This window comes from Pseudophryne corroboree, chromosome 2 (genome assembly GCF_028390025.1).
Source record: "Pseudophryne corroboree isolate aPseCor3 chromosome 2, aPseCor3.hap2, whole genome shotgun sequence".
NCBI lineage: Eukaryota > Metazoa > Chordata > Amphibia > Anura > Myobatrachidae > Pseudophryne > Pseudophryne corroboree.
The window spans coordinates 616,575,032-616,601,238 of NC_086445.1; the positions used below are offsets into that span (position 1 = coordinate 616,575,032).

The following is a 26,207-nucleotide window of genomic DNA, read 5'->3' on the forward strand; positions in this document are numbered from 1 at the left end:
GCGCCCTGCACCCTCAGTGACTGCCGTGTGAAGTGTGCTGAGAGGAAAATGGCGCACAGCTGCAGTGCTGTGCGCTACCTTTAGAAGACTGCAGGAGTCTTCAGCCGCCGATTCTGGACCTCTTCTTATTTCAGCATCTGCAAGGGGGCCGGCGGCGCGGCTCCGGTGACCATCCAGGCTGTACCTGTGATCGTCCCTCTGGAGCTGATGTCCAGTAGCCAAGAAGCCAATCCATCCTGCACGCAGGTGAGTTCACTCCTTCTCCCCTAAGTCCCTCGTTGCAGTGATCCTGTTGCCAGCAGGACTCACTGTAAAATAAAAAACCTAAGCTAAACTTTCTCTAAGCAGCTCTTTAGGAGAGCCACCTAGATTGTACCCTTCTCGGCCGGGCACAAAAATCTAACTGGAGTCTGGAGGAGGGTCATAGGGGGAGGAGCCAGTGCACACCACCTGACGGGAAAGCTTTACTTTTTGTGCCCTGTCTCCTGCGGAGCCGCTATTCCCCATGGTCCTTTCAGGAACCCCAGCATCCACAAGGACGATAGAGAAATTAATTTTTAGTCAGGAGCTCAAAGCTCCATGTGCTACCTCCAGCACAATTTTCAAAACTGAGGCATGAGGGGCGTGAAGGGGGAGGAGCCGGCTGTGCAGACAATGCAAATTTTTAAGATTGTGCCACACCTCCGGTTCACAGACCACACCCCTAATGTATAATGGAACTCCAGTGTCCCCTAGAGGATGAAAGAGAAAAAACAACTCATTTGTACACTAAGATAAATATTATTCTCACGAAACAAACTTAGCGTGTTGGCCTTTCACTGCCTTTCTTATACATGCATCAGTAAGCAGGAACCTGCTTCACACAGAATGCTCTCCTGTTTATGTCAGTCCAGAGCAGGGGTTAAGCAACCTCTGGCACTCCAGCTGCTGAGCAACTACATATACCAGAAGCCTTTGTTCCAAAAATAAAGTTTAGTTCACAACAAGAAAAATAAAAAATTGTACTGTTGACGCAAAGTATGAGATCCACAAAACAGAGTTTGTAAGATTTTGCCCTTTAGTAAAAGCCGGCTAAGGGGTCCTGGGGAGGTATCAACCTATGCCAGGCTGGAGTACGCCAATGGGTGGGGAGTGGCTAAACAGGCTTGGACCCCAGGGCAAATGGCCATCACTGCAATATAGTGGTTACATATGTTGCCCACTTCCCTGGTGGTCTAGTGGGTGGTGCAGAAAAGACCACAGCCCACAGTTCCAGTGGTCTCCCATACCGGTGGTGACAACCACGACTACGCAGCTCCCTACAAGCAAGGAGCCGCTCTCACCTGTCCCCCTTTTATGTCCGGCTGCGAAAAATGTCCCGGTGTTTGGAGGAGTTGCGGCCAAAGTCAATGATCCAGTTGCCACTGCTACCAGCGCAGGGTGCCATAGGAGTGGCAGTGAGGGCGTCCTATAAGACTCCTTTCACTGCTCCCTTAAATAAAAACTAAAAAACTGAAATTGGACACCACTGAAATCAGTCCTTCCAAAATAGTGCCCTTCACTGCAGTCACCAAACTGAAAACAGACTGGCCTGGGAGGCAAAGAATAGGGGAGCGGAAGCCTTGGGCTGATTAGAAAATAAGAATTTACTTACCGATAATTCTATTTCTCGGAGTCCGTAGTGGATGCTGGGGTTCCTGAAAGGACCATGGGGGGATAGCGGCTCCGCAGGAGACAGGGCACAAAAGTAAAGCTTTTACAGGTCAGGTGGTGTGTACTGGCTCCTCCCCCTATGACCCTCCTCCAGACTCCAGTTAGGTACTGTGCCCGGACGAGCGTACACAATAAGGGAGGATTTTGAATCCCGGGTAAGACTCATACCAGCCACACCAATCACACCGTACAACTTGTGATCTAAACCCAGTTAACAGTATGATAACAGAGGAGCCTCTGAAAGATGGCTTCCTAAACAATAACCCGAATTAGTTAACAATAACTATGTACAAGTATTGCAGATAATCCGCACTTGGGATGGGCGCCCAGCATCCACTACGGACTCCGAGAAATAGAATTATCGGTAAGTAAATTCTTATTTTCTCTATCGTCCTAAGTGGATGCTGGGGTTCCTGAAAGGACCATGGGGATTATACCAAAGCTCCCAAACGGGCGGGAGAGTGCGGATGACTCTGCAGCACCGAATGAGAGAACTCCAGGTCCTCCTTTGCCAGGGTATCAAATTTGTAAAAATTTACAAACGTGTTCTCCCCTGACCACGTAGCTGCTCGGCAGAGTTGTAATGCCGAGACCCCTCGGGCAGCCGCCCAAGATGAGCCCACCTTCCTTGCGGAATGGGCCTTAACAGATTTAGGCTGTGGCAGGCCTGCCACAGAATGTACAAGTTGAATTTTGTTACAAATCCAACGAGCAATCGACTGCTTAGAAGCAGGTGCACCCAACTTGTTGGGTGCATACAGTATAAACAGCGAGTCAGATTTTCTGACTCCAGCCGTCCTTTAAATGTATATTTTTAAGGCTCTGACAACGTCCAACAACTTGGAGTCCTTCAAGTCGTCTGTAGCCGCAGGCACTACAATAGGCTGGTTCAGGTGAAACGCTGATACCACCTTAGGGAGAAAATGCGGACGCGACCGCAGCTCTGCCCTATGTCGAATGGAAAATTAAATAAGGGCTTTTATAAAACAAAGCCGCCAGTTCAGATACTCTCCCGGCCGAAGCCAGGGCCAGTAACATAGTCACTTTCCATGTGAGATATTTCAAATCCACATTCTTTAGTGGTTCAAACCAATTGGATTTGAGGAAATCTAAAACTACATTTAGATCCCACGGTGCCACCTTAGGCACCACAGGAGGCTGTATATGCAGTACTCCTTTGATAAAAATCTGGACCTCAGGGACTGAGGCCAATTCTTTTTGGAAGAATATTGATAGGGCCGAAATTTGAACCTTAATAGATCCCAATTTGAGACCCATAGACAATCCTGATTGCAGGAAATGTAGGAAAACGACCCAGTTGAAATTCCTCCATCGGAGCACTCCGCTGCTCGCACCACGCAACATATTTTCGCCAAATACGGCGATAATGCTTCGCGGTGACTTCCTTCCTTGCCTTTATCAAGGTAGGAATGACTTCTTCTGGAATGCCTTTTCCTTTTAGGATCTGGCATTCAAACGCCATGCCGTCAAACGCAGCCGCGGTAAGTCTTGAAAAAGACAAGGACCCTGCTGAAGCAGGTCCCTTCTCAGAAGTAGAGGCCACGGATCGTCCGTGACCATCTCTTGAAGTTCCGGGTACCAAGTCCTTCTTGGCCAATCCGGAGCCACTAGTCTTACTCCTCTTTGCCGTATAATCCTCAATACCTTTGGTATGAGAGGCAGAGGAGGAAACACATATACGGACTGGTACACCCAAGGTGTTACCAACGCGTCCACAGCTATTGCCTGCGGATCTCTTGACCTGGCGCAATAACTGTCCAGTGTCTTGTTGAGGCGAGACGCCATCATGTCCACCATTGGTTTTACCCAACGGTTTAATAGCATGTGGAAAACTTCTGGATGAAGTACCCACTCTCCCGGGTGAAGGTCGTGTCTGCTGAGGAAGTCTGCTTCCCAGTTGTCCACGCCCGGGATGAATACTGCTGACAGTGCTATCACGTGATTCTCCGCCCAGCGAAGGATCCTGGCAGCTTCTGCCATTCTGTTTCTTGTGCCGCCCTGTCTGTTTACATGGGCGACTGCCGTGATGTTGTCCGACTGGATCAACACCGGTCTTCCTTGAAGCAGAGGTTCCGCCTGGCTTAGAGCATTGTAGATTGCTCTTAGTTCCAGAATGCTTATGTGAAGAGACTTTTTCAGGCTCGACCACACTCCCTGGAAATTTCTTCCCTGTGTGACTGCTCCCCAGCCTCTCAGGCTGGCATCCGTGGTCACCAGGATCCAATCCTGCATGCCGAATCTGCGGCCCTCCAATAGATGAGCCTCCTGCAACCACCACAGAAGGGATACCCTTGTCCTCGGCGACAGGGTTATCCGCAGGTGCATCTGAAGATGCGACCCTGACCATTTGTCCAACAGATCCCTTTGCATGGAATCTGCCGAAAGGGATTGCTTCGTAAGAAGCTACCATTTTTTCCCAGGACTCTTGTGCATTGATGTACAGACACCTTTCCTGGTTTTAGGAGGTTCCTGACCAGGTCAGATAACTCCTTGGCTTTTTCTTCGGGAAGAAAAACCTTTTTCTGAACTGTGTCCAGAATCATCCCCAGGAACAGCAGATGAGTTGTCGGCATTAATTGGGATTTTGGAATATTCCGAATCCATCCGTGCTGCTTTAGCACCTCTTGAGATAGTGCTAAACCCATCTCTAGCTGTTCTCTGGACCTTGTCCTTATTAGGAGATCGTCCAAGTATGGGATAATTAATACGCCTTTTCTTCGAAGAAGAAATATTATCTCGGCCATTACCTTTGTAAAGACCCGAGGTGCCGTGGACAAACCAAACGGCAGCGTCTGAAACTGATAGTGACAGTTTTGTACAACGAACCTGAGGTACCCCTGTTGTGAGGGGTAATTGGAACGTGGAGATACGCATCCTTGATGTCCAAGGATACCATAAAGTCCCCTTCTTCCAGGTTCGCTATCACTGCTCTGAGTGACTCCATCTTGAACTTGAACTTCTTTATGTACAGGTTCAAGGACTTCAGATTTAGAATAGGCCTTACCGAGCCATCCGGCTTCGGTACCACAAAAAGAGTGGAATAATACCCCTTCCCTTGTTGTAGAAGAGGTACCTTGACTATCACCTGCTGAGAATACAGCTTGTGAATGGCTTCCAAAACCGTCTCCCTTTCTGAGGGGGACGTTGGTAAAGCCGACTTCAGGAAACGGCGAGGTGGCTCTGTCTCTAATTTCAACCTGTACCCCTGAGATATTATCTGCAGGATCCAGGGATTTACCTGCGAGTGAGCCCACTGCGCGCTGTAATTTTTGAGACGACCGCCTACCGCCCCCAAGTCCGCTTGCGAAGCCCCAGCGTCATGCTGAGGCTTTTGTAGAAGCCGGGGAGGGCTTCTGTTCCTGGGAAGGAGCTGCCTGTTGCTGTCTCTTCCCTCGTCCTCTGCCTCGTGGCAGATATGAATAGCCCTTTGCTCTCTTATTTTTAAAGGAACGAAAAGGCTGCGGTTGAAAAGTCGGTGCCTTTTTCTGTTGGGGAGTGACTTGAGGTAGAAAGGTGGATTTCCCGGCCGTAGCCGTGGCCACCAAATCCGATAGACCGACCCCAAATAACTCCTCTACGCATCGCCTGTCCACTGTCGTGTCCATAAAGCTCTTCTGGCCGAAATGGACATAGCACTTACCCGTGATGCCAGTGTGCAGATATCTCTCTGTGCATCACGCATATAAAGAAATGCATCCTTTATTTGTTCTAACGACAGTAAAATATTGTCCCCGTCCAGGGTATCAATATTTTCGATCAGGGACTCTGACCAAACTACCCCAGCACTGCACATCCAGGCAGTCGCAATAGCTGGTCGTAGTATAACACCTGCATGTGTGTATATACCTTTTTGGATATTTTCCATCCTCCTATCTGATGGATCTTTAAGTGCGGCCGTCTCAGGAGAGGGTAACGCCACTTGTTTTGATAAGCGTGTTAGCGCTTTGTCCACCCTAGGAGGTGTTTCCCAGCGCTCCCTAACCTCTGGCGGGAAAGGGTATAAAGCCAATAACTTCTTTGAAATTAGCAGTTTTTTATCGGGGCACCCCACGCTTCATCACACACGTCATTTAATTCTTCTGATTCGGTAAAAACTACTGTTAGTTTTTTCACACCCCACATAATACCCTGTTTAGTGGTACCTGTAGTATCAGCTAAATGTAACATCTCCTTTATTGCCAAAATCATATAACGTGTGGCCCTACTGGAAAATACGGTTGATTCGTCACCTTCACCACCGGAATCAGTGCCTGTGTCTGGGTCTGTGTCGACCGACTGAGGCAAGGGGCGTTTTACAGCCCCTGACGGTGTTTGAGGCGCCTGGACAGGCACTAATTGAGTGTCCGGCCGCCTCATGTCGGCAAACGACTGCTTAAGCGAGTTGACGCTATCCCGTAATTCCACAAATAAGGGCATCCATTCTGGTGTCGACCCCCTAGGAGGTGACATCCTCATATTTGGCAATTGCTCCGCCTCCACACCAATAACGTCCTCATACATGTCGACACACACGTACCGACACACAGCAGACACACAGGGAATGCTCTATACGAAGACAGGACCCACTAGCCCTTTGGGGAGACAGAGGGAGAGTCTGCCAGCACACACCAAAAAGCGCTATATATGACAGGGATAGCCTTATGATTAAGTGCTCCCTTATAGCTGCTTTTATATTGATATATTGCCATTTATTTTGCCCCCCCTCTCTGTTATACCCTGTTTCTGTAGTGCAGTGCAGGGGAGAGACCTGGGAGCCTTCCTGACCAGCGGAGCTGTGACAGAAAATGGCGCCGTGTGCTGAGGAGATAGGCCCCGCCCCTTTTCCGGCGGGCTCGTCTCCCGCTATTTAGTACATTTAGGCAGGGGTAAATATCTCCATATAGCCTCTGGGGCTATATGTGAGGTATTTTTAGCCTTTTTAAAAGGTTTTCATTTGCCTCCCAGGGCGCCCCCCTCCCAGCGCCCTGCACCCTCAGTGACTGCCGTGTGAAGTGTGCTGAGAGGAAAATGGCGCACAGCTGCAGTGCTGTGCGCTACCTTAAGAAGACTGCAGGAGTCTTCAGCCGCCGATTCTGGACCTCTTCTTGCTTCAGCATCTGTGAGGGGGCCGGCGGCGTGGCTCCGGTGACCATCCAGGCTGTACCTGTGATCGTCCCTCTGGAGCTTCATGTCCAGTAGCCAAGAAGCCAATCCATCCTGCACGCAGGTGAGTTCACTTCTTCTCCCCTCTGTCCCTCGTTGCAGTGATCCTGTTGCCAGCAGGAATCACTGTAAAATAAAAAAACCTAAGCTAAACTCTCTAAGCAGCTCTTTATGAGAGCCACCTAGAATTGCACCCTTCTCGGCCGGGCACAAAAATCTAACTGGAGTCTGGAGGAGGGTCATAGGGGGAGGAGCCAGTACACACCACCTGACCTGTAAAAGCTTTACTTTTGTGCCCTGTCTCCTGCGGAGCCGCTATCCCCCCATGGTCCTTTCAGGAACCCCAGCATCCACTTAGGACGATAGAGAAATTAAATTTAACTTCAGGTTGAGTATCCCTTATCCAAAATGCTTGGGACCAGAGGTATTTTGGATATCGGATTTTTCCGTATTTTGGAATAATTGCATACCATAAGGAGATATCATGGTGATGGGACCTAAATATAAGCACAGAATGCTTTTATGGTACATATACACCTTATACACACAGCCTAAAGGTCATTTTAGACAATATTTTTTATAACTTTGTGCATTAAACAAAGCGTGTGTACATTCACACAATTCATTTATGTTTCATATACACCTTATACACACAGCCTGGGGGTCATTTAATACAATATTTTTAATAACTTTGTGTATTAAACAAAGTTTGTGTACATTGAGCCATCAAAAAACAAAGGTTTCACTATCTCACTCTCACTCAAAAAAAGTCCGTATTTCGGAATATTCCGTATTTTGGAATATTTGGATATGGGATACTTAACCTGTATTTGGTGTGCAGACTCTCCTCTGCATACTATACTCCGCGGCGAATCCCTATTATGTTAGGGACCTGTCTGATGAGGTAACCTTGACGATTGGTGGACAGGCTCATATATTGGCCAATGTATGCCAAGAACCTTAGACATGATGTATTATTACATTTATTATAACTCTAATGGATCGCTTGTTCTTATATCGCAATAAACGGATACTTGTTTCGTAAAAGGAATAGTACTTTGTAAATACAATATGACTGTCTATTTAGTTACATACTGCAGCTCTATCCTGTAGTCTAAAGTTGTAAATGCATGCTCCCCCCACATACAAATGTAAACACACACAGTAGCTCATAAAAGGTGCAGTACAGGGAGTCAGTACCTCAAACCGTCTGTGCTGCACTTAAATTCAGACAATCTGATGTGGCATGAATCCGTTCTCAGTGCTACAGTTAGACATCAATACTATTGCAATAACATGAAATGGGACCAACTATATATATGGTAAATGTTCCTAGAACACCAGTCTCGGTTCATTGCCGGATACAGATTAATGGCATATTGTATGATCCCCAAAATATTCTAAAAAACATCCAAATAAGTGTAGAGTATTTAATTAAATACTGAATAAGTATTAATACTGAATAAATCTGAATACTGAATGTAAATTTAAACATTGCACTATTTTTACAAAATAGTTGTATTCAAGAACCAGAAAATGAATCTACAAGTTAGGCTGGAATAAAATATATTTGACTTCACCAGAAATCATGAAACTCACTTCTTGATGTCTTTGACCTGGTTCGGATACCTTCTTCCATATTGAATATTTCATCACCTTTCACTTTGATATCTTGAAGTCTTTTGTCATCCATAGTAATGCCATATTGCAGAATCTTGCAAAGGGCCACTGAGCTGGAGAGCAAGAGAGGCTTGGTCACAGATAGTTGCACAGATTCCTACATGCCAAATGCTCTCTAGCTGTAATATTACTCCCTGAATGTGCCAACATCTGTGGGGCAAACAGATTATGTGGTTGCTGTCATTTAAACATAATATTTGCCTTTCACTTTTAACAAAAAATGTTTTTTTACCAACTGCATTTTTATGAACTAAACTTTCAAGCCTTGAAGCATGGCTGTACAGACTGTAGCCCAAAATGTAACTAGAAACCCCCCCCCCACAAAACAAACAACTGCCCAAATATTTGAGGTCAAGTGGGGGAACGCAAAAAAAAGGGGATCGGTATGTTATACCGCCACACGGGATGCCGAATGTCAGTAGACAGACATCAGCATCCTGAGCGGTGGAATGCTGGCAGGGGGGCGAGTGCAGGTTCTATTCTCCCTCTATGGGTGTCGTGGACACCCATAGAGGGGTAATCGCCTACCTCATCGGTATACCGGCAGCAGCATAGTAACCCAGTTGGGATACCGGCATCAGTATTGTGACTGCCGGGATCCCAGAGAGCGGTATGCTGACCGCATACCAAACAAAGCAATCTCCCTTCTGCCTTTTTCTAACAGTTGCTACAAATGTTACATACAGAACAGAAGCTGTAGCGGGTTGACGACTGACTTAAAGTCCTTTTATGACATAAATGGATGTTGATAAACTAGCATTTCATAAACAGTTTTCTTTAAACTTGCTAATACAATTCTCTTAGATCAAAAAGCAAACACAGAGGTGTTTGGAGGTTACCAACCCATAAGTGATAATGCAATTGGTTAAAACGGAAATATCCCTTATATCTCTACTTAGTCTTTTTATAAAGCCAATGCACTACTTTTCTTACAGCAAGAAGCAGTATATAAAAAATAGGTACAAGCTCAACAATAAAACCAAGCAAAACAATCATGCTCATATTTGTCAGTGGGAAAAAAATAAATAGGAATTTAATACCTACCGGTAATTCCTTTTCTCGTAGTCCGTAGTAGATACTGGGGATCTGTACTTTAGTACCATGTGTATAGATCAGGTCCACTGGAGCATGGAACTTTAAAACCTTTAGTGTGTGTATGTGTGCGCTGGCTCCTCCCCTCTATGCCCCTCCTACCAGACTCCGTCTAGGAAACTGTGGCCAAGGAGACGGACATACCACGAGAGAAGAAATAGGAACACCAGCGTGAGGAACAAAGTCAACACACAACCATAACCGAAAGGAGGGCGCTAACCAGAACAGAGGACAGCAACACCAACCAACCGAAAGGAGGGCGCTAACCAGAACAGAGGACAGCAACACCAACCTAACCAGGATTTCAGCTATCCCAACAACATAAAGGGACCGCAACGGCGGGCCAACCAAATCCTTACTCAGGTAAGAAGAACCGAAGCACTGAGGCGGTCGCCCAGCATCCACTACGGACTACGAGAAAAGGAAGTGGATACTGGGGATCTGTACTTTAGTACCATGAGGAAGTCCCAAAGCTCCCAAACGGGTGGGAGAGTGCTGAGACCCCTGTAAAACCGCCTGACCAAACTGAAGGTCATCATTAGCCAAGGTGTCGAGCCAACAGAATTTCACAAAAGTGTTCAAACCAGACCAAGTAGCAGCTCGGCACAACTGTAAGGCCGAGACACCCCGGGCAGCCACCCAGGAAGAGCCCAAAGACATCATCGAGTGGGCCTGAATAGATGTTGGCAAAGGAAGAGCCGCCGAAGTATAGGCCTGTTGAATGGTCAACCGGAGCCAACGAGTAATTGATTTCTTAGAAGCCGGATGACCAATCTTGGTGGCATCATAAAGGACAAACAGCGAATCAGATTTCCGATGACGAGCCGTCCTCTTATCATAAATCATCAGAGCCCTCACCAAATCCAAGGACTCTGGCCCAATGGAAACGTCAGGCAACACCGGAACCACAATGGGTTGATTTACATGAAAAGCTGAAACCACTTTTGACAAAAACGGAGGTCCGCCCTGTCTTCATAAAAAAATCAAATAAGGGCTCTTACAGGATAAGGCCCCCAATTGAGAGACACATCTGGCAGACGCCAATGCGAGAAATTTTAACTCCGCCCTATGAAAGGGTTCAAACCAGTCCGATTGAAGAAAGGACAGAACCACATTGAGATCCCACAGAGCCGTGGGAGGTACGAAGGGCGGTTGCCTATGGAGAACTCCTTTTAGGAAAGTTTGTACTTCCGGCAACATGGCAAGTTGTTTCTGGAAGAAAATAGAGAGCGCCGAAATCTGTACTTTGATGGAGCCTAAACGTAGGCCCATATCCACTCCCTCTTGCAGGAAAAGTAGAAAACGATCAATTCTAAATTCCACGGGAGAAACCTTTCTACTTTCACACCAGGAACATACTTTTTCCAGATACAATGATGTTTTGACATAATTATCTTCCTGGCCTGGACCATGGTGGAAATAACCCGGGAGGGAAGACCTTTTCTGGTTAGAATCTCCATCTCAACTTCCAAGCCGTGAAACATAGCCGCTGTAAGTCTGGATGAATGAACGGACCTTGTTGAAGATGATCCTTTTGGAGTGGCAGAGGCAAAGTATCCTCCAGAGCCAAGGTTAAAAGGGCCGAGTACCACACACGTCGAGGCCAATCCGTGGTAATTAGAATTGCCTGGTCGCCTTCCCTTCTTAAGGCTTTTTAGAACCCTTGTGATCAGCAGTATTGGAGGGAACAGTTACACAAACTGGTACGTCCACGGTGTCATCAGCGCATCCACTGCTACAGTCTGCGGATCCCTCGTCCTGGAACAGTAACTGTGTAGCTTCTTGTTGAGACGAGAAGCCATCAGATCTATCTGCCGACAGCCCCACCGGTGAATTAACTGTTGAAACACCTGGGGATGTAAGCCTTATTCCCCCAGATGGAGGCAGTGTCTGCTGAGGAAGCTTTCCAATTGTCCACTTCTGCAATGAATATGGCTGAGATGGCCCTTGCGTTGGCCTCCGCTCAGAGGAGGATCTTTGACACTTCTTGCATCGCCGCTCTGCTTCTTGTTCCCCCTTGTCGGTTTATGTACGCCACCGCCGTGGCGTTGTCCGATTGAACCTGGATTGTCTGATCTTTCAGGAGATGGGAAGCATGCAGAAGAGCACTGTAAATTGCCCGAGTTCCAAAATGTTTATCGGCCGCGCCGACTCCTGAACTGACCATATCTCCCCTGGAACTGGGACCCTTGGGTCACAGCCCCAAATCACGGAGGCTGGCATCCATTGTGAGTAAAATCCACAAGTGGATATTGAAAGTCCTGCCTTCTACTAGGTGAGGAACTTGTAGCCACCATAATCGAGAAATCCAGGCTCTTGGAGATAAGGTCACTTCTGGTGCATGTAAAGGAGAGACCCCAACGATTTGTCCAGCAAATCCAGCTAAAATGGCCGGGCATGAAATATGCCATATTGGATTTCCTCGTAAGCAGCCACCATCCTGCCAGCAAGCATATGTAAATATGTATGGATACTTTGCGAGGACGGAGCACCGAGCAGACCATAGCCTGGATAGCCAAGGCCTTGTCCATCGGAAGAAACACCTTTTGAGACACTGTATCCAGTATCAATCCCAGGAACTGAAGACGTTGGGTCAGCTTCAGGTGAGATTTCTGGAAATGTAGGATCCACCCATGATCCGTAAGCAGGCGAGTCGTCAGATCGATGCTTTGCAGTAGATACTCAATGTACATAGCCTTTATCAGAAGATCGTCCAAGTAAGGGACTATGTTGACTCCCATCATGTGCAGTTGCAGCATCATCCACGCCATGACTTTGGTGAAGAACCTCGGAGTTGTGGACAGGCCAAAGGGCAAGGCCTGAAACTGGAAATACTCGTCCAATATGGCGAACCTGAGGTAAGCCTGATGAGGCGGCCACATGGGAATGTGTAGGTAAGCATCCTTAACATCTAGAGATACCAGGAATACCCCCTCCTCTAGACCGGACACCACTGCCTGCAGGGATTTCATCTTGAATTTGAACAGCCGCAGAAACGGTTTTAGAGACTTCGGGTTTAAGATGGGTCACACCGAACCGTCTGATTTTGGAACGACAAAATTACTGGAGTAAAAACCCCTGTTGTGTAACAGAGGAGGTACTGGAACCACCACCCCTGTCTGCAAAAGCTTTTGAATGGCCTCCTGCAAGGTAACTTTTGCTGCAGGCAACACTGATAAGCCGATTTGAAAAATCTGAGAGGAGGAAGTGCTTGATATTACATCCAGTATCCCTGGGAAATGAGGTCCCTCACCCAAGGACCACGGCAGGACGTCGCCCACACGTGGGCGAATTGTTGAAGGCGAGTACCTACATGAAAGTTGCCTTGCTGCTGGGGCCTACCGTCACGCGGAAAGTTTAGCAGCAGGGGATCCGGTGGTCTGCTCCAGGGATGCAGCAGCGACAGGTTTACCCGACTTACCACGAGATCCTCTCAGAGTGGTGGCGACACCCCGGCCACTGCCTCTGAACCTTGCCACACGAAAGGACTGCAAGAAGAGTCCTGTGTAAGAACGTCTAGCAGGTGGCGCAGCCGACAGCAGACAGGTAGACTTACCCGCCGTTGCCTGGGAGATCTGTTTATTTAATTTGTCCCCAAACAAGGCATCACCTGTAAAGGGAAGCTTTTCGACAGCCTTTTTAGAATCAGCATCCGCTGACCACTGACGTAAACACAGCCATAGCAGTAGTGCAGCCATTTATCTTACACAATTCCTTAATAGCCTCACTCATAAAATTTGCAGCATCCTGTATGTGTTGCAGCAGAGTAATGACCTCATACTGGGGCAGGGAGTCTAATCCATTAATAATATTATCAGCCCACTTGACTACTGCCCTGGAAATCCACTCTCAAACTATTGTGGGGCGATGTGCTACGCCTGCTGCTGTATATACTGCCTTGAGAGTTGTCTCAATTTTACGGTCAGCAGGGCCTTTAAGGGATATAGCCCCTGGCACCGGCAGTAACAATTTCTTAGACAGCCTGGACACAGACGTATCGAGTGACTGGGAGGTTTTCTCATACCTACCTGTCCTCAGCTGGGAGGGGAAAGGTAGATAGAAACCTCTGAGGAATTTTAAATTTCTTGTCAGGGTTTACCCATGCCTCCCTGGCCAGAAAGTTTATTTCCTTTAACACAGGAAAAGTGGCTGAGGTCTTGGGTCTAACATTAAAATACAACTCCTCATCTGGTTCAGCCTTCTGATCTGGTATGTGAAGAACCTCTCTGACGGCATAAATGAGGGCCTCCACTCCAGGGGACAGAGAGCTGTCCTCATCCATATCATCATCCAGGCTGATCAGAATCAGACTGGAGCACCTGTGGCAGTGAGAGTTTATGTGAAACCAACAAAGGGGGCTGAGAAGCCTTTCTGGTATCTTTTTTTACTTGTGTAATTTTTTATTAGAGTTTTGCACAGGGACAAGGTAAAAAAAAAAAAAACAACAACATTAAATGCAGAACAAAACCAGAACAACAATCAAAACAGAGGGAGAAAGAAAGAGAAGAGAAAGAAAAAAGAAAAAAAAAACACATTGCAGAAAAAATACAGTAATTAATACCATCTGTGTCACAGTGTCACATGGAATAAGCGTCACGGCAACATTGTAAATTCAAATACGAAGCCTCAATCAGTCAGAGAATATTGCTCCAGTTGTAGCCAGACGGGAGGTATTCCACCTATCCCACTTGCTAAAGTAATGGGGTAGGGTCCCTCTAGATCTATGTGTAAACCTCTCGTGTCCTGACACCTCATTTACTAGGGCTCGCCAGTTGTACACACTGGGGGAAGAGGTAGCAAACCAGTTACGCGCTATAATCACCTTAGCTAAGGTAGTCAGGCAAAGAACATATTTGTATAGTGCAGGGCAGTAGGATTCCTCTAAGTCTAGCGCAAACATACATATAGTAGGAGAGAGGGGGGGGAGCGTAGGTTCAGTGAGCAGAACGTCCGCCCAAACTGCTGCCCAAAAGGCATACACAGTGGGGCACAGCCATAATAGGTGCCAAAAAGTAGATTCAAGGGCACCACATCTGGGGCAGGTACTATCAGGCCGTAGGCCTGCTTTATACATAGAAACTGGAGTTCTGTATGTCCTATGCAGAACATAAAAATAAACCTGCTGATATTTGATACACTGAGTGGAGTATTTAAGTGAGCTCAACACCTGTAGCCATTGGTCGTCTGCAATTGGGCCAATGTCTTGTTCCCATTTGAGTTTAAGTTGATCAAATATATTCGGACAGATGTGTGCATTCAGACTACTATATAGAATGGAAACTTGGTGTCTTGCACCTAAATTCCTAACCATATCTTTAATCGGGGAGTCAGAAATGGGCGGGGGTGAGGCCCCAAACTGTGCCTGCACCGCATGGCGGAGCTGTAGATAGCGATAAAAGGATCTATTGGATATTTCAAGCTCCTCCTTCAGTTGTGCGAAAGACTTGAAAACACCATTATCAAATAGTTGCAAGACTGTGGTAAGGCCTGCCCCAATCCATATGTTGTCCTGTGAGAGTTGCAACAACTCCCTATATCTTGGATTGAACCAGAGTGGCGTGTCAGAGTCTGTGCCCTGCCATGAGTAATAGGAGTGAGCCTGACGCCACACAAGTAGCGATTGTCGTAGCAAAGGAGGAAGACCAGCAGTAGAAGAGGCAGAAAGAAGAAACTGGAGAGGGGAGAAATGAGACCCCACACACTCGGCAAAGAATCTCTCAAATGTGAGACTATCCCTGTTGAGAATCCAATTAGACAGGTGTGCAAGCTGAGCAGCTATATAATAAGCTCGGAGATTGGGAAAGCCCAAGCCTCCATCCGATTTAGCCTTAACCAGAGCTCTCAGGGCAACCCTAGGCGTTTTGTCGCCCCAAACAAAGGAGGAAAGTACACTATCAATATTAGTGAATATTTTCTTGGGGATATAAGTAGGAGAGTGCTGCAATAAATAAAGATACTTCGGTTGCATCACCATCTTAATAAGGTTAATGCGACCCGTGACAGTAAGGGGAAGCTTCTTCCATACATGAACCAGTCGCTTCAGATCCATCGTGACCTGGTCAATGTTTTGATGTACAAAAGACTTAACATTAGGAGTGATCCAGACACCAAGATACTGAAAGCGAAGGGTCCAGGTCAAGGAGGACACATCTGGCAACGGGTCAGGAAGAATACCAGAGATGGGAAAGACATTAGACTTATTCCAGTTGATAGTCAGGCCGGAGTAGAGACCAAATGTATCAACAATACCCAGAAGGGAGGTCAGGGAAGCATCAGGGTCTCTGAGGAACAAGAGCATGTCATCGGCATATAATGCAATGACATCCTCATGTCCGTCAATGGTGATGCCCCTAACATCAGGGGACGCTCTGATGAAACATGCCAATGGCTCTACAGCCAGGGCAAAAAGGGCAGGGGAGAGTGGGCAGCCCTGTCTGGTACCACGGGACAAGGCAAACGGGGAGGTCACATAGCCATTGACAGATATCCGAGCCACGGGGGAGGAATAGAGTAATTGTACCCAGCGTATGAATTTGGGGCCAAAAGCAAACCGTCTAAGTACCTCCCACAAATACACCCACTCCACAGAGTCGAAGGCCTTGGCAGCATCCAAGGAAACTACCACAGCCTCCGACTCGGGGCGGTCCCCCATCTGCAGGTGACAGAACAGTCGCCTCAAATTTTGGAGGGTGGACTTGCCTGGCATAAATCCTGTCTGGTCATCATGTATGATCGAAGTGATAACACTATTGAGTCTAAGTGCCAGAATTTTGGCCAAAATTTTGACATCAGCAGGTAGCAATGAGATCGGGCGGTAGGATTCCGGGGCCGTAGGGTCTTTACCCGGTTTAAGGATCACCACGATAATAGCTTCAGACATAGAGGGAGGTAGACGAGCGCCCTCCAGCAATGTATTAAAGAGAGTCAAAAGATAGGGGACAAAGTATGCACGATATTGTTTATAAACTTCAACCGGTATACCGTCGCTACCCGGGGCCTTTTTGTTAGGGAAGGAGGCAATAGCAGCCTCAACTTCCTCTGGGGTAATATTAGCATCCAAAATATCTACAGATTGTTGAGATAGTTGTGGCAAAGTAATGTCTGAAAGATATTGCTGTAGTTGAGTGGGGGTATAGGCGACTCTAGAGGCATACAGCGAGGAATAAAAGGACTGGAAGACCTGGGCTATTTCAGGAGTGGCATATACCATTTCGCCCTGAGTATCACAGACCTGCTGAATGGAACCCCCCGTTCTCTCTCCCCTAGCCAGAAATGCCAAGTAACTACCCCCCGTGTCCGATTGTGAATACAGGGCGTGCTGGGAGAAAAGTAATTTGCGCTTTGATTTATCAAGCAAGTGGTCAGACCAGGCTTTCCTGGCCAAATCCCAACTTGCCCGATCATCAAGGGTCCTAGTAGTGAGGTAAGTAGATTCGGATTGGGAACAGGCAAGCTCCAGGCGCATCTCCTCTTCTCTACTAGATTTCTTGACATTAGCTATTTGTCGTATGAAGGAGCCCCTTAGTGAAGCTTTAAATGCGTCATGTTTAACCAGTGGATCAGAACAGGACGCATTATGAACCCCAAAATCACTCCATTCGTTAAGCAAGGCCTCGTGGTCAGTTAACAAGGTCAACCAAAAGGGATTCAACTTCCAGAGCTTAGCCCCACGGGGAGGAACAGAATCCAGGACCACCAGCACAGGTGAGTGATCCGAGATTCCTCTCTGAAGGTACTGGGCATCCAGTATTCTAGCAGTGAGATCAGGTGAGACGAGGGCCAAGTCTATTCTCGAGAACGAGTGAAAGCTGGCCGAGTGGCAGGAGTATTGGAGTTGATTAGGGTGTCTCAACCTCCAAATATCCAGGAGTCCAAGCTCGGAAATCAACCTTGCGAACGGAGTGGGGGACGGGGAGGCAGAGGGTAGGGAAGGGGGAAGCTCAGTCCATCTAAGACTTTATCCAAAACATTATTGAAGTCACCGATGCAAAGGACCGGAGCCGAGGGAGAAGTAGCAAGAAACGACATCGCCTGCCTGAGTACCTCATTATTGTAGGGGGGAGGGACGTAGACAGCAAGTATGTGTAAAAGTGTACGGTTAACATAGGCCCTAAGAAATACATATCTGCCATATTGGTCAATTTGGCTATGAACCAAGTGGAAATTAACCGACTTCCGCACCAAAACTGAAACCCCCCTGGAGTTAGCAGAGAAGGTGGAGTGATAGGAGAGACCCACCCAGGGCTTCCTGAGAGCCAAGGTTTTAGTACCAACTAGATGCGTTTCGGAAAGGCATATGATATCTGCCCTATATTTTCTCACCTGAGACAAAACCAGAGCCCGCTTAATGCGGTCATTCAGGCCCCTCACATTCCAGCCGAGTATGCGGAGTCCATCAACCCCTGCAGCCATAGATACAAAAGAGAAAGGACAGGAGGAGAAAAAGGGCAAGGGGCAAATGCGGAGAGGGAGGGGAAGAAGAAAATCCAAGGCAAGCAAGGTGCGCAAAAGAGAGGAACCCATAACATAGAGGGGAGAGAAGCAAAGGGATCACTACGACCCCCCGCCAGCACACAGGCGGAGCATACGGAGAGCAGAAGGCATACATAAACGAAATCATGGACACATTACAGTTCGAGAAAAAAAAATAGCACAGTGACACATAAGACAATACATGTACAAAAAAAAGAACAAACCCAGAACAACCCAAACCCCCCCCTCCCTGCATATCCATCCCAAACTAGACACGCCTGGATCCCAGAAAAACCGTTAACTGAACTAAGGCTGAGAACCTATAACAACCCTAGGGAGTAGAGACAACTAATGCCTCTACAAAAAGGCTATATCCTAGCATTCAGCTCCTAGAAATAAAGATCATTCCCGCTACAGGATTAGAAGGAGTACAGAACCCAGCAGTCAATGCGTCCTCTGAGGGAGAACCAGTCCCTAAATAGGGGGCCTGGGTCTGCGCTCAAGCCAGGCCTCCGCCTCTTGAGGGGTATTGAAGAAGTGTGTGGAGCCATCATACACCACCCTCAACCGTGCCGGAAATAACATGGCATATTGAATTTGATGATCACGAAGCTTTCTCTTGACCTGTAGGAACTGCGTACGCGACTTCTGGACTTCCACGGCAAAGTCTGGGTAGACAGCAATATCATGGTTGTCAAATTTCAAAGGACCCTGTGTACGGGCCAGCCGTAGGACTGCATCCCGGTCCCTGTAATGTAGAAAACGGGCTATGAAAGTGCGTGCAGGTGCGCCCGGGGGAGGAGCCCTGGCAGGCAATCGATGGGCCCTCTCCACAGAGAACTGAGGACCAAAGTCATCGCGTTGAAATAGACGGAGAAGCCATGTTTCAAGGAAGGATTCTGGGGAGGAGCCCTCCACTCTCTCCGGGAGGCCCACAAAGCGAACGTTATTACGACGCAGTCTTCCTTCAATATCGGAGAGCTTCGCCTTAACTGCCGACATCTGAGTTGTGAGGCTGGAAACTGTGTCTTTGAGAGGATTGGTGACGTCTTCTAGGTCGGAGATACGGTGTTCCGCCTCCCCCACCCGTTCACGAATCTTTTGCATGTCATGCCTGATTAAAGTGATATCTACCTGTACTTGGCCAATTTTATCCATGACTCTGTGCTCGGATGTGGATATGGCTAAGAGAATTTGCTGCGTCGACTGAGACGTGTCGTCTTCCCGAGGTGGTGATTCCGAAGGGGAAGAGGGGGATGGGGGAGCAGCAGCCCTGGTGGGTTGGGAGGAGGATTGAGAGCCTCTAGCATATTTTTCAAGTTTAGCAGCAGCGGTAGCAGCAGCAGCACTGCCCCCACGCACCATGATGGGAGACGGGCGGATTCAATGATATAGAATAAACAGTACGTGCTCACCACAGGTTGTAAAATCCCCAGGACTCCAGAGTCTCACGCAGTTGAATAAACCCAGGCAGGGGAAAGGAAATCTGTAATGTCAGCAGTCAGGCAGTATAATCAACAGCAGGCTTTTGAGTGGACCCTCTCAGAGAGTAGTGTAGATATGGAAACGTCACCCAGCAGTGTGGGTAGAGCAGGGTAGTTGTAGGTATCAAGGCAGCCCTGCAGGCAGAGTAATGCAGGCTGGGAGGCTCCGATCAGCAGCGCAGAAAGGCAGGGGATGTGAGGAGAGACGGCCCGTGTAGGCAGATGTACCCCCGCGCCGCCAGCAGCTATCACCGCCACAGAGGGGCCTGCAGTCCGCCAAACGCAAGGTGAAAGGAGACAGGGGCACACAGCGATCTCCGGTTCAGCCGAAAACAGCAGATGGTGCGAGTGGAGGGAGCCCCGTCCCAGCGCGGCTCCGGACTCCGCCGCTGATTCCCAAGATGGCGCCGGGCGGAAGGAGTGATGCCGAGCGGTGTAGGCCGCGATACGTCCAGCGGCTTCCCAGAGCAGAAACACCGTCCCACAGACCCCTCAATGTGAGCAGGGTCAAAAGCCACAACGCCTGAGCCGGGTTATTGGTAGCCACTAGCGGGGAAAGCAGGATATAAAAGGCAGGATATACGGAGCTCTAACTCCTAGCTTCCTACTCCATGCTCGGCCAAGCCACGCCCCCAGCCTTTCTGGTATCTGCTGCTTTTGCCATACCGTCAATAGATTGTTTCAACATCTGTCTCTAATTTTTAGCTGCAGCTAATTTGGAATTTACATTCTGAAACATGCTTTTAAAAGTATCTAGCAAGTCAGGTGCCTGTGAACTGTGTCCCTGTGGAGATAAGGAGCACTGTTCACACGAGGGACCCCGCTGAAGAAAGGGTAGAGTTACAAGCAGCACACATAACCCATAGACATATGTACACGATTGTAATACAGCACAACTCACTGAAACACCTCCACACAGACCCCAGATAGCCCCTGGAGTGACACAGAGCAAACGGAGGCCAGCACACAAAACACAGCAGCAGTGTGTGAAATAATGTGTATAACCTTAAATGTGCGCTGGCGTGCTCCCCCCCTGCTATGACCCCCTGGTACCAGTACAGAAGTCTGCAACAGTGAGGGTCCGTGGAGGAGCAGCGTGCATGCAGCCTTGATGATCCGCAGCAGCAGGAAATGGCGCCTTCCCACCTCTGGTCCCGCTCTCCGGGAAGCCTTGCCCCTTGTAATGGTGTGCAGTCCCTTAATATTTTATACTGGCTGATGTGCATATAAAAACAGTACACCCAAAGCCTAAATGACAGGGAGCACTGCGGAGCATGAGCCCTGAGCCAGTGTAGTCCGCGGTGGGCACCGCAGCTCGAGGCCTGTGACCGCCGCCAAACCGCACCGGGAACCTGCTAACCGGGATCCCGGTGTTAACACTCACCGCACCTGACGATCTTCGGCATCTGTTAGAGGGTGGCGGCTAGCTGCTGGCGTGAGCACCTACTCAGGAGCTCAATGACCTGTCAGCTGGGATTACGAACCATTAACCCTCAGGAGATTGGTTCGGTCCCCCCTCTAAGATCCCACGAAGCAGGTAGACTGGTTGCCAGTCTACCTGCTATCAAGGAAACTATCTGGAGCTCCAGAGAAATGCACCCAGCTCCTTGGGCACATTTTCCTAAACTGAGTCTGGTAGGAGGGGCATAGAGGGGAGGAGCCAGCACACACATACACTCACTAAAGGTTTTAGAGTGCCAGGCTCCAGTGGACCCGATCTACACCCATGGCACTTAAGTACAGATCCCCAGTATCCACTAGGAAGTTAGAGAAAATAACGGAATTAAAAATGTAAAAAAAAGGGAATTTGCACCTTTAGTCACGGGGCGCTGTGGAAGCTTTACAAAGAATATAATTATTCAGTGCACACATGGCCTGCAACACTTCCCTATTAAAGCTAAGCTCAGCTGAGAAAAGGGTGATGCAAGAATGTTATGAAGGTATAATGGGAACACAAGGTTGTAGCCGTTTATAGCTCTTCAGCTGCAGGTCAACTTATCCACACACAGAGGAAGATTGATGCACACAAAGGAGGCTTTCAACATGGCATTCAAATCAACTCACAAGGCCACCATGCCCTAACCTGGATTTAAAGACCAGAGAGATATTTTGGTTGTCAGGAAAAACTGGTATGTTACAAGTATATTGTTAGGGTGAGTATGAGGACTTACTACGTTTCACTTAAGGCAGGAAAAAAGATGACCTGGCTCATGTCGAAGCCTGAAATTACACCTGGAAGAAAGTGTACATTCATACTCCAGTTTAGAATAGGTAACGTCTTTATGTTTTAACCAAGTGCCCTGTCATCCGTAGTTGTTTTAAACCCTAGTGCAAATACGTGTGTGCAGACAGGGGGAGGCGTTGCATTAGCAGTACATTACACATTGTACCGTTACATAGTGACTCACCTAACTTTGCCTTCATACTGCCCATAGAACAAATGTTGGCGACTCATCCACTCGGACATCACAAACTCTAGAGCTGGTTTACCAGTAGGGCCAGGAAGACTACAAAGGAACTCAAGCAAAGGCTCCAACTGTGAGTTTGCAAGGTGTGCAAACACCATGATCAAGGACTGAAAGACAAAAAATTACATATATTTGAACCAAAGATATATAATAAAAACTGAAAGTAGTAAGCTAATAATGTAACTCAGCCCTATAGCCTCCATCTCCTTCATATGTGTTTCTCTCCATTTTTTTGAAAGAAGGATCAGCAAGTAAAGATTTGTTCGCAAAAATAGAAAAAGACTGAACTTTCATAACATATGGCCTCCCCAAAGCACAATGCAGTGTGGTCATGTAGTGAAGAGCATGAGAGAGTTGCAGTGACTTGCGGTCAGGGAAGGCAGAGCCTCACCTGTCATACTCCAGAGTTGTGACTATAAAAATTCTAAGAATACCACTAAGATGATATTGATAACTTAGAAATATCTTTGTATTATTCTACTAGTTTTTAGTCAAAGCTCACTAAATACATCTACAACTTTCGGCAAACTGTTTTCATGTTATTAGTTGGTAGAAGAAAACAAACTGCCTGCTCATATTATTGCAGACAGGTACTTCTTTCTTTGATTGAATGTATTATATTAAATGATGACTGAAATTATCTACTTGAAAGCTAGGGAGCCGTCCATATAACCCTTAACGTGCATCAGTATGTCCATCACTGATACAGCTTGCTGCAAATAATACTGTGTATAAGAGGAATGTAATGAATTAACATGTCATTAGCCATACAATTATACCTGCATGACACTGAGCGTTTCTGCCTGCTGCATCTTGCTGAGAATCGCTCTCAAGATTTGATCTAGGTTTTCTCCCAACTCACGACCAGCCTTGGAGATGAGAGTGGATACAAGACGCCCGACAAATGCGGCTGTGAATTCAGAGGTACGTGGGTCCAGTAGTTGGCTGACAACTTGCATCACATACCAAAGCCCACTATGACCTTGCTCATCTCGCCACTGGGCAATCTGTTCCAGGGCTACTGACACATAAGCACGAAGACATTCACCACCATTCTGAAAAGAGGACATTATTAGTAACAGTCAACAGCATCATAATGGAGACAAATGTGGCAGAGAAGTCCAAAACACTTCCGATCTCAGTCCCAAACATTTCTGATTAAGTGTACCTGCATGGTGGTATTATCATCTGTGCGTAAGGTACACTGGGCTACAGCAGGAAACGCTTGACAGATAAGAAGTTCTGAGAGAGGTGGCTTTGTATTCCTCACAACTGTGGTCAAAATATCAATTGAGGTCTGTAGAAGATATAAAACAGAGTAAATCTCCAAGGATGAAAAAAAAAACAGAAAAACATAAAGGGGGGTACTCACGGAGCGATATTCTAAGCAATCTGACTAGATTGCTTAGAATATCAGCATGATCGCTCCGTGTGTAACCCCCTTAGCGATAGCGATGCGCGGCCCCGCACATCGCTATCGCTGCTGCTAGATTAGCCTGCATGCAGGCCAATCTAGCGAGTCGCTCACTTCACCCGCTGAGTGAAATGAGCGCCCCCCCGTCTCCCCCCGCACGCTCAGCACAGATCGCGCTGTGCTGAGCGGCAGGAGAGATGTGTGCTGAGCGGTTCGCTCAGCACACATCTCTCCTGCATCGGCCCGTGGGTACTGGGCTTAACATGTATGTCCATTAAATGATAAAAAGGTTTACAAACTTCAGAATTTACATTGTGCAGTATGGTATTTAAAATGTTAAAAGTGATGTGAAGTAGCTGAGCATCTGACAAGCTATAATATACTGTTCAGTATTTACAATAAGAAGCATTTATAACCCTGTAAATCAGAAAATCCATTTTCTTCAAAATCCACACAATACTACAAATCATAACAAGTGTTCCCCTTATAAAGTGCGTTTGAGGAATGAACTACAGTAGATACTACTGCTGAACACTTCGATAGCATTATTCCAAGGTTACACCACGTTTCAGGAGATACACAAAGCAAGATAACAAGATAAAGCTAAACCTGCAATGCAAAACGTACGAATGCTGTTTAGGAGTTATCATCTCCTCAAACGTTGTACCCAATCAAATAACAAAGCTATCAGATGGGATGGGGTGTGCTGCTGCAACCCCCGCGCCCCCAGGTGTGTATATATGGATTCTTAACAGAAACAAAAAGTATGCAAAACATGTACTCACCGCACAGAGGCCACCTGGAATCTTTTCAGATGGAGCCTGCATTATGCTAACTAGAGTGGGAATGAGCCTCATTTGCATGGGACCCTGGCACCCCTCTATTTGAGCCAATTCCTTAAAAATGTCTTGCGCCAAAGAGGCAACAACAGGGTCTGAGAAGCCACAAAGACAAAAGTTAAAATAAAAATAATTTCACCTCTAAGAAATGATACAATTCCCTCCCCAACAGCTTCCAGAAGCCTCACCATTGCTGTACTTAAGGAAGATTGCAATAGTGAAAGGGCAGATCTTAGATTCAGCATTGGCTGTGAATACTGGATCCACACTGCAGACAATGCACAGCGTCTCCATTACAAGATTCAACACCTCTGATGTGTACTGAGCAGCCAGGTGTATAAGTCCATCAACTACGCTAGGCAGAAAGGGCTGAAGCACATGGGTGCTTTCGGAGATCTTCAGCTGATCACAGTACCTAAAACACAGAGCATGAACTGTATGTGTGTGTATATATGTAATAAATATATATCTATATATATATATATCTTTTAACATAATAATCTATATATTCAGGTGTAATGTGGCGATTCATAAACTTACCCCCAGATTGCTCTGACAGCAGAGATGCGCACAGATGGTGGCTGGTTATCGTGCAGACCACTAACTGTAGCCTGTAGAAACTGTTGTATCAACTCTGGAGACATAGCAGCTGTGAAGCGACTTGCAGCCCAGAGGGAGCGACCCAACAGGAAAGGGGAAACTGAGGGGGATACGCAACAATAATAAGCACAGTACGACTGTGATACAAATCTCAGCAAAACACTGGAGATGTAGACATTGATATGTTTAACTAATTAGCAAAATGTTCCCCAATACATAGCCTAGTTTGGTATTGCATATTTTGTGTCCCTTGTCATTTCCAATACAGATCCGAGTATCCAAGACCAACATGTAAATATGTTCAATGTGTTAACAATGCTGAGAAAACAGTCACTTTAAACTTGTAGCAATGTTAAGTACTCAAGTCATTTAAAAATAATCAAATTCCAGTCTGCAATAACAAAAATAAATAAATAAATAAATAAAAAACCACACATCTGAGAAAGCCCTTAATGACTGGGCACCTTACAGCTTCATGATTACTGTGCTGGTTAAGCAACAATCTTACTGGGCAAACAAGGGAATTTTCTATTTTTTCTTTCTAGACAGATCAGATTTTGCTTTCGTTAGCATTTTTTAATAGGCTTTAAACCCCACAATTTTTTAGGCAACATTAGAAGACAGACAGCTTCTGAATGCTTCCACCCCCTTTTTGTGGTAATTTTAAATGTGGCGAGCAAACAGTTTATTCACTTTAGAAGGCAATGCAGCATTAAGCCCCATACCTGTCATAAAAAATAAGAATTTACTTACCGATAATTCTATTTCTCGTAGTCCGTAGTGGATGCTGGGAACTCCGTAAGGACCATGGGGAATAGCGGCTCCGCAGGAGACTGGGCACAAAAGTAAAGCTTTAGGACTACCTGGTGTGCACTGGCTCCTCCCCCTATGACCCTCCTCCAAGCCTCAGTTAGGATACTGTGCCCGGACGAGCGTACACAATAAGGAAGGATTTTGAATCCCGGGTAAGACTCATACCAGCCACACCAATCACACCGTACAACCTGTGATCTGAACCCAGTTAACAGCATAACAACAGCGGAGCCTCTGAAAAGATGGCTCACAACAACAAAAACCCGATTTTTGTAACAGCAACTATGTACAAGTATTGCAGACAATCCGCACTTGGGATGGGCGCCCAGCATCCACTACGGACTACGAGAAATAGAATTATCGGTAAGTAAATTCTTATTTTCTCTGACGTCCTAGTGGATGCTGGGAACTCCGTAAGGACCATGGGGATTATACCAAAGCTCCCAAACGGGCGGGAGAGTGCGGATGACTCTGCAGCACCGAATGAGAG

General features: G+C 47.0%; 1 protein-coding gene across 2 annotated transcripts in view; it reads right to left on the reverse strand.

Annotated features, from left to right (window-relative positions):
• The window catches only part of IPO9 (importin 9), a 202,156-nt gene that overhangs the window by 13,535 nt on the left and 162,414 nt on the right, over positions 1-26,207 (reverse strand). For both annotated transcript variants that reach the window (XM_063954813.1, XM_063954812.1), the window contains exons 14-20: positions 24,845-25,004; positions 24,493-24,719; positions 24,251-24,399; positions 23,220-23,348; positions 22,831-23,106; positions 21,992-22,158; positions 8,455-8,588 (exon numbers count right to left, since the gene is read on the reverse strand). In XM_063954813.1, coding sequence (XP_063810883.1) covers positions 8,455-8,588; positions 21,992-22,158; positions 22,831-23,106; positions 23,220-23,348; positions 24,251-24,399; positions 24,493-24,719; positions 24,845-25,004 — 1,242 coding nt within the window. The remainder of the gene's footprint in view (positions 1-8,454; positions 8,589-21,991; positions 22,159-22,830; positions 23,107-23,219; positions 23,349-24,250; positions 24,400-24,492; positions 24,720-24,844; positions 25,005-26,207) is intronic.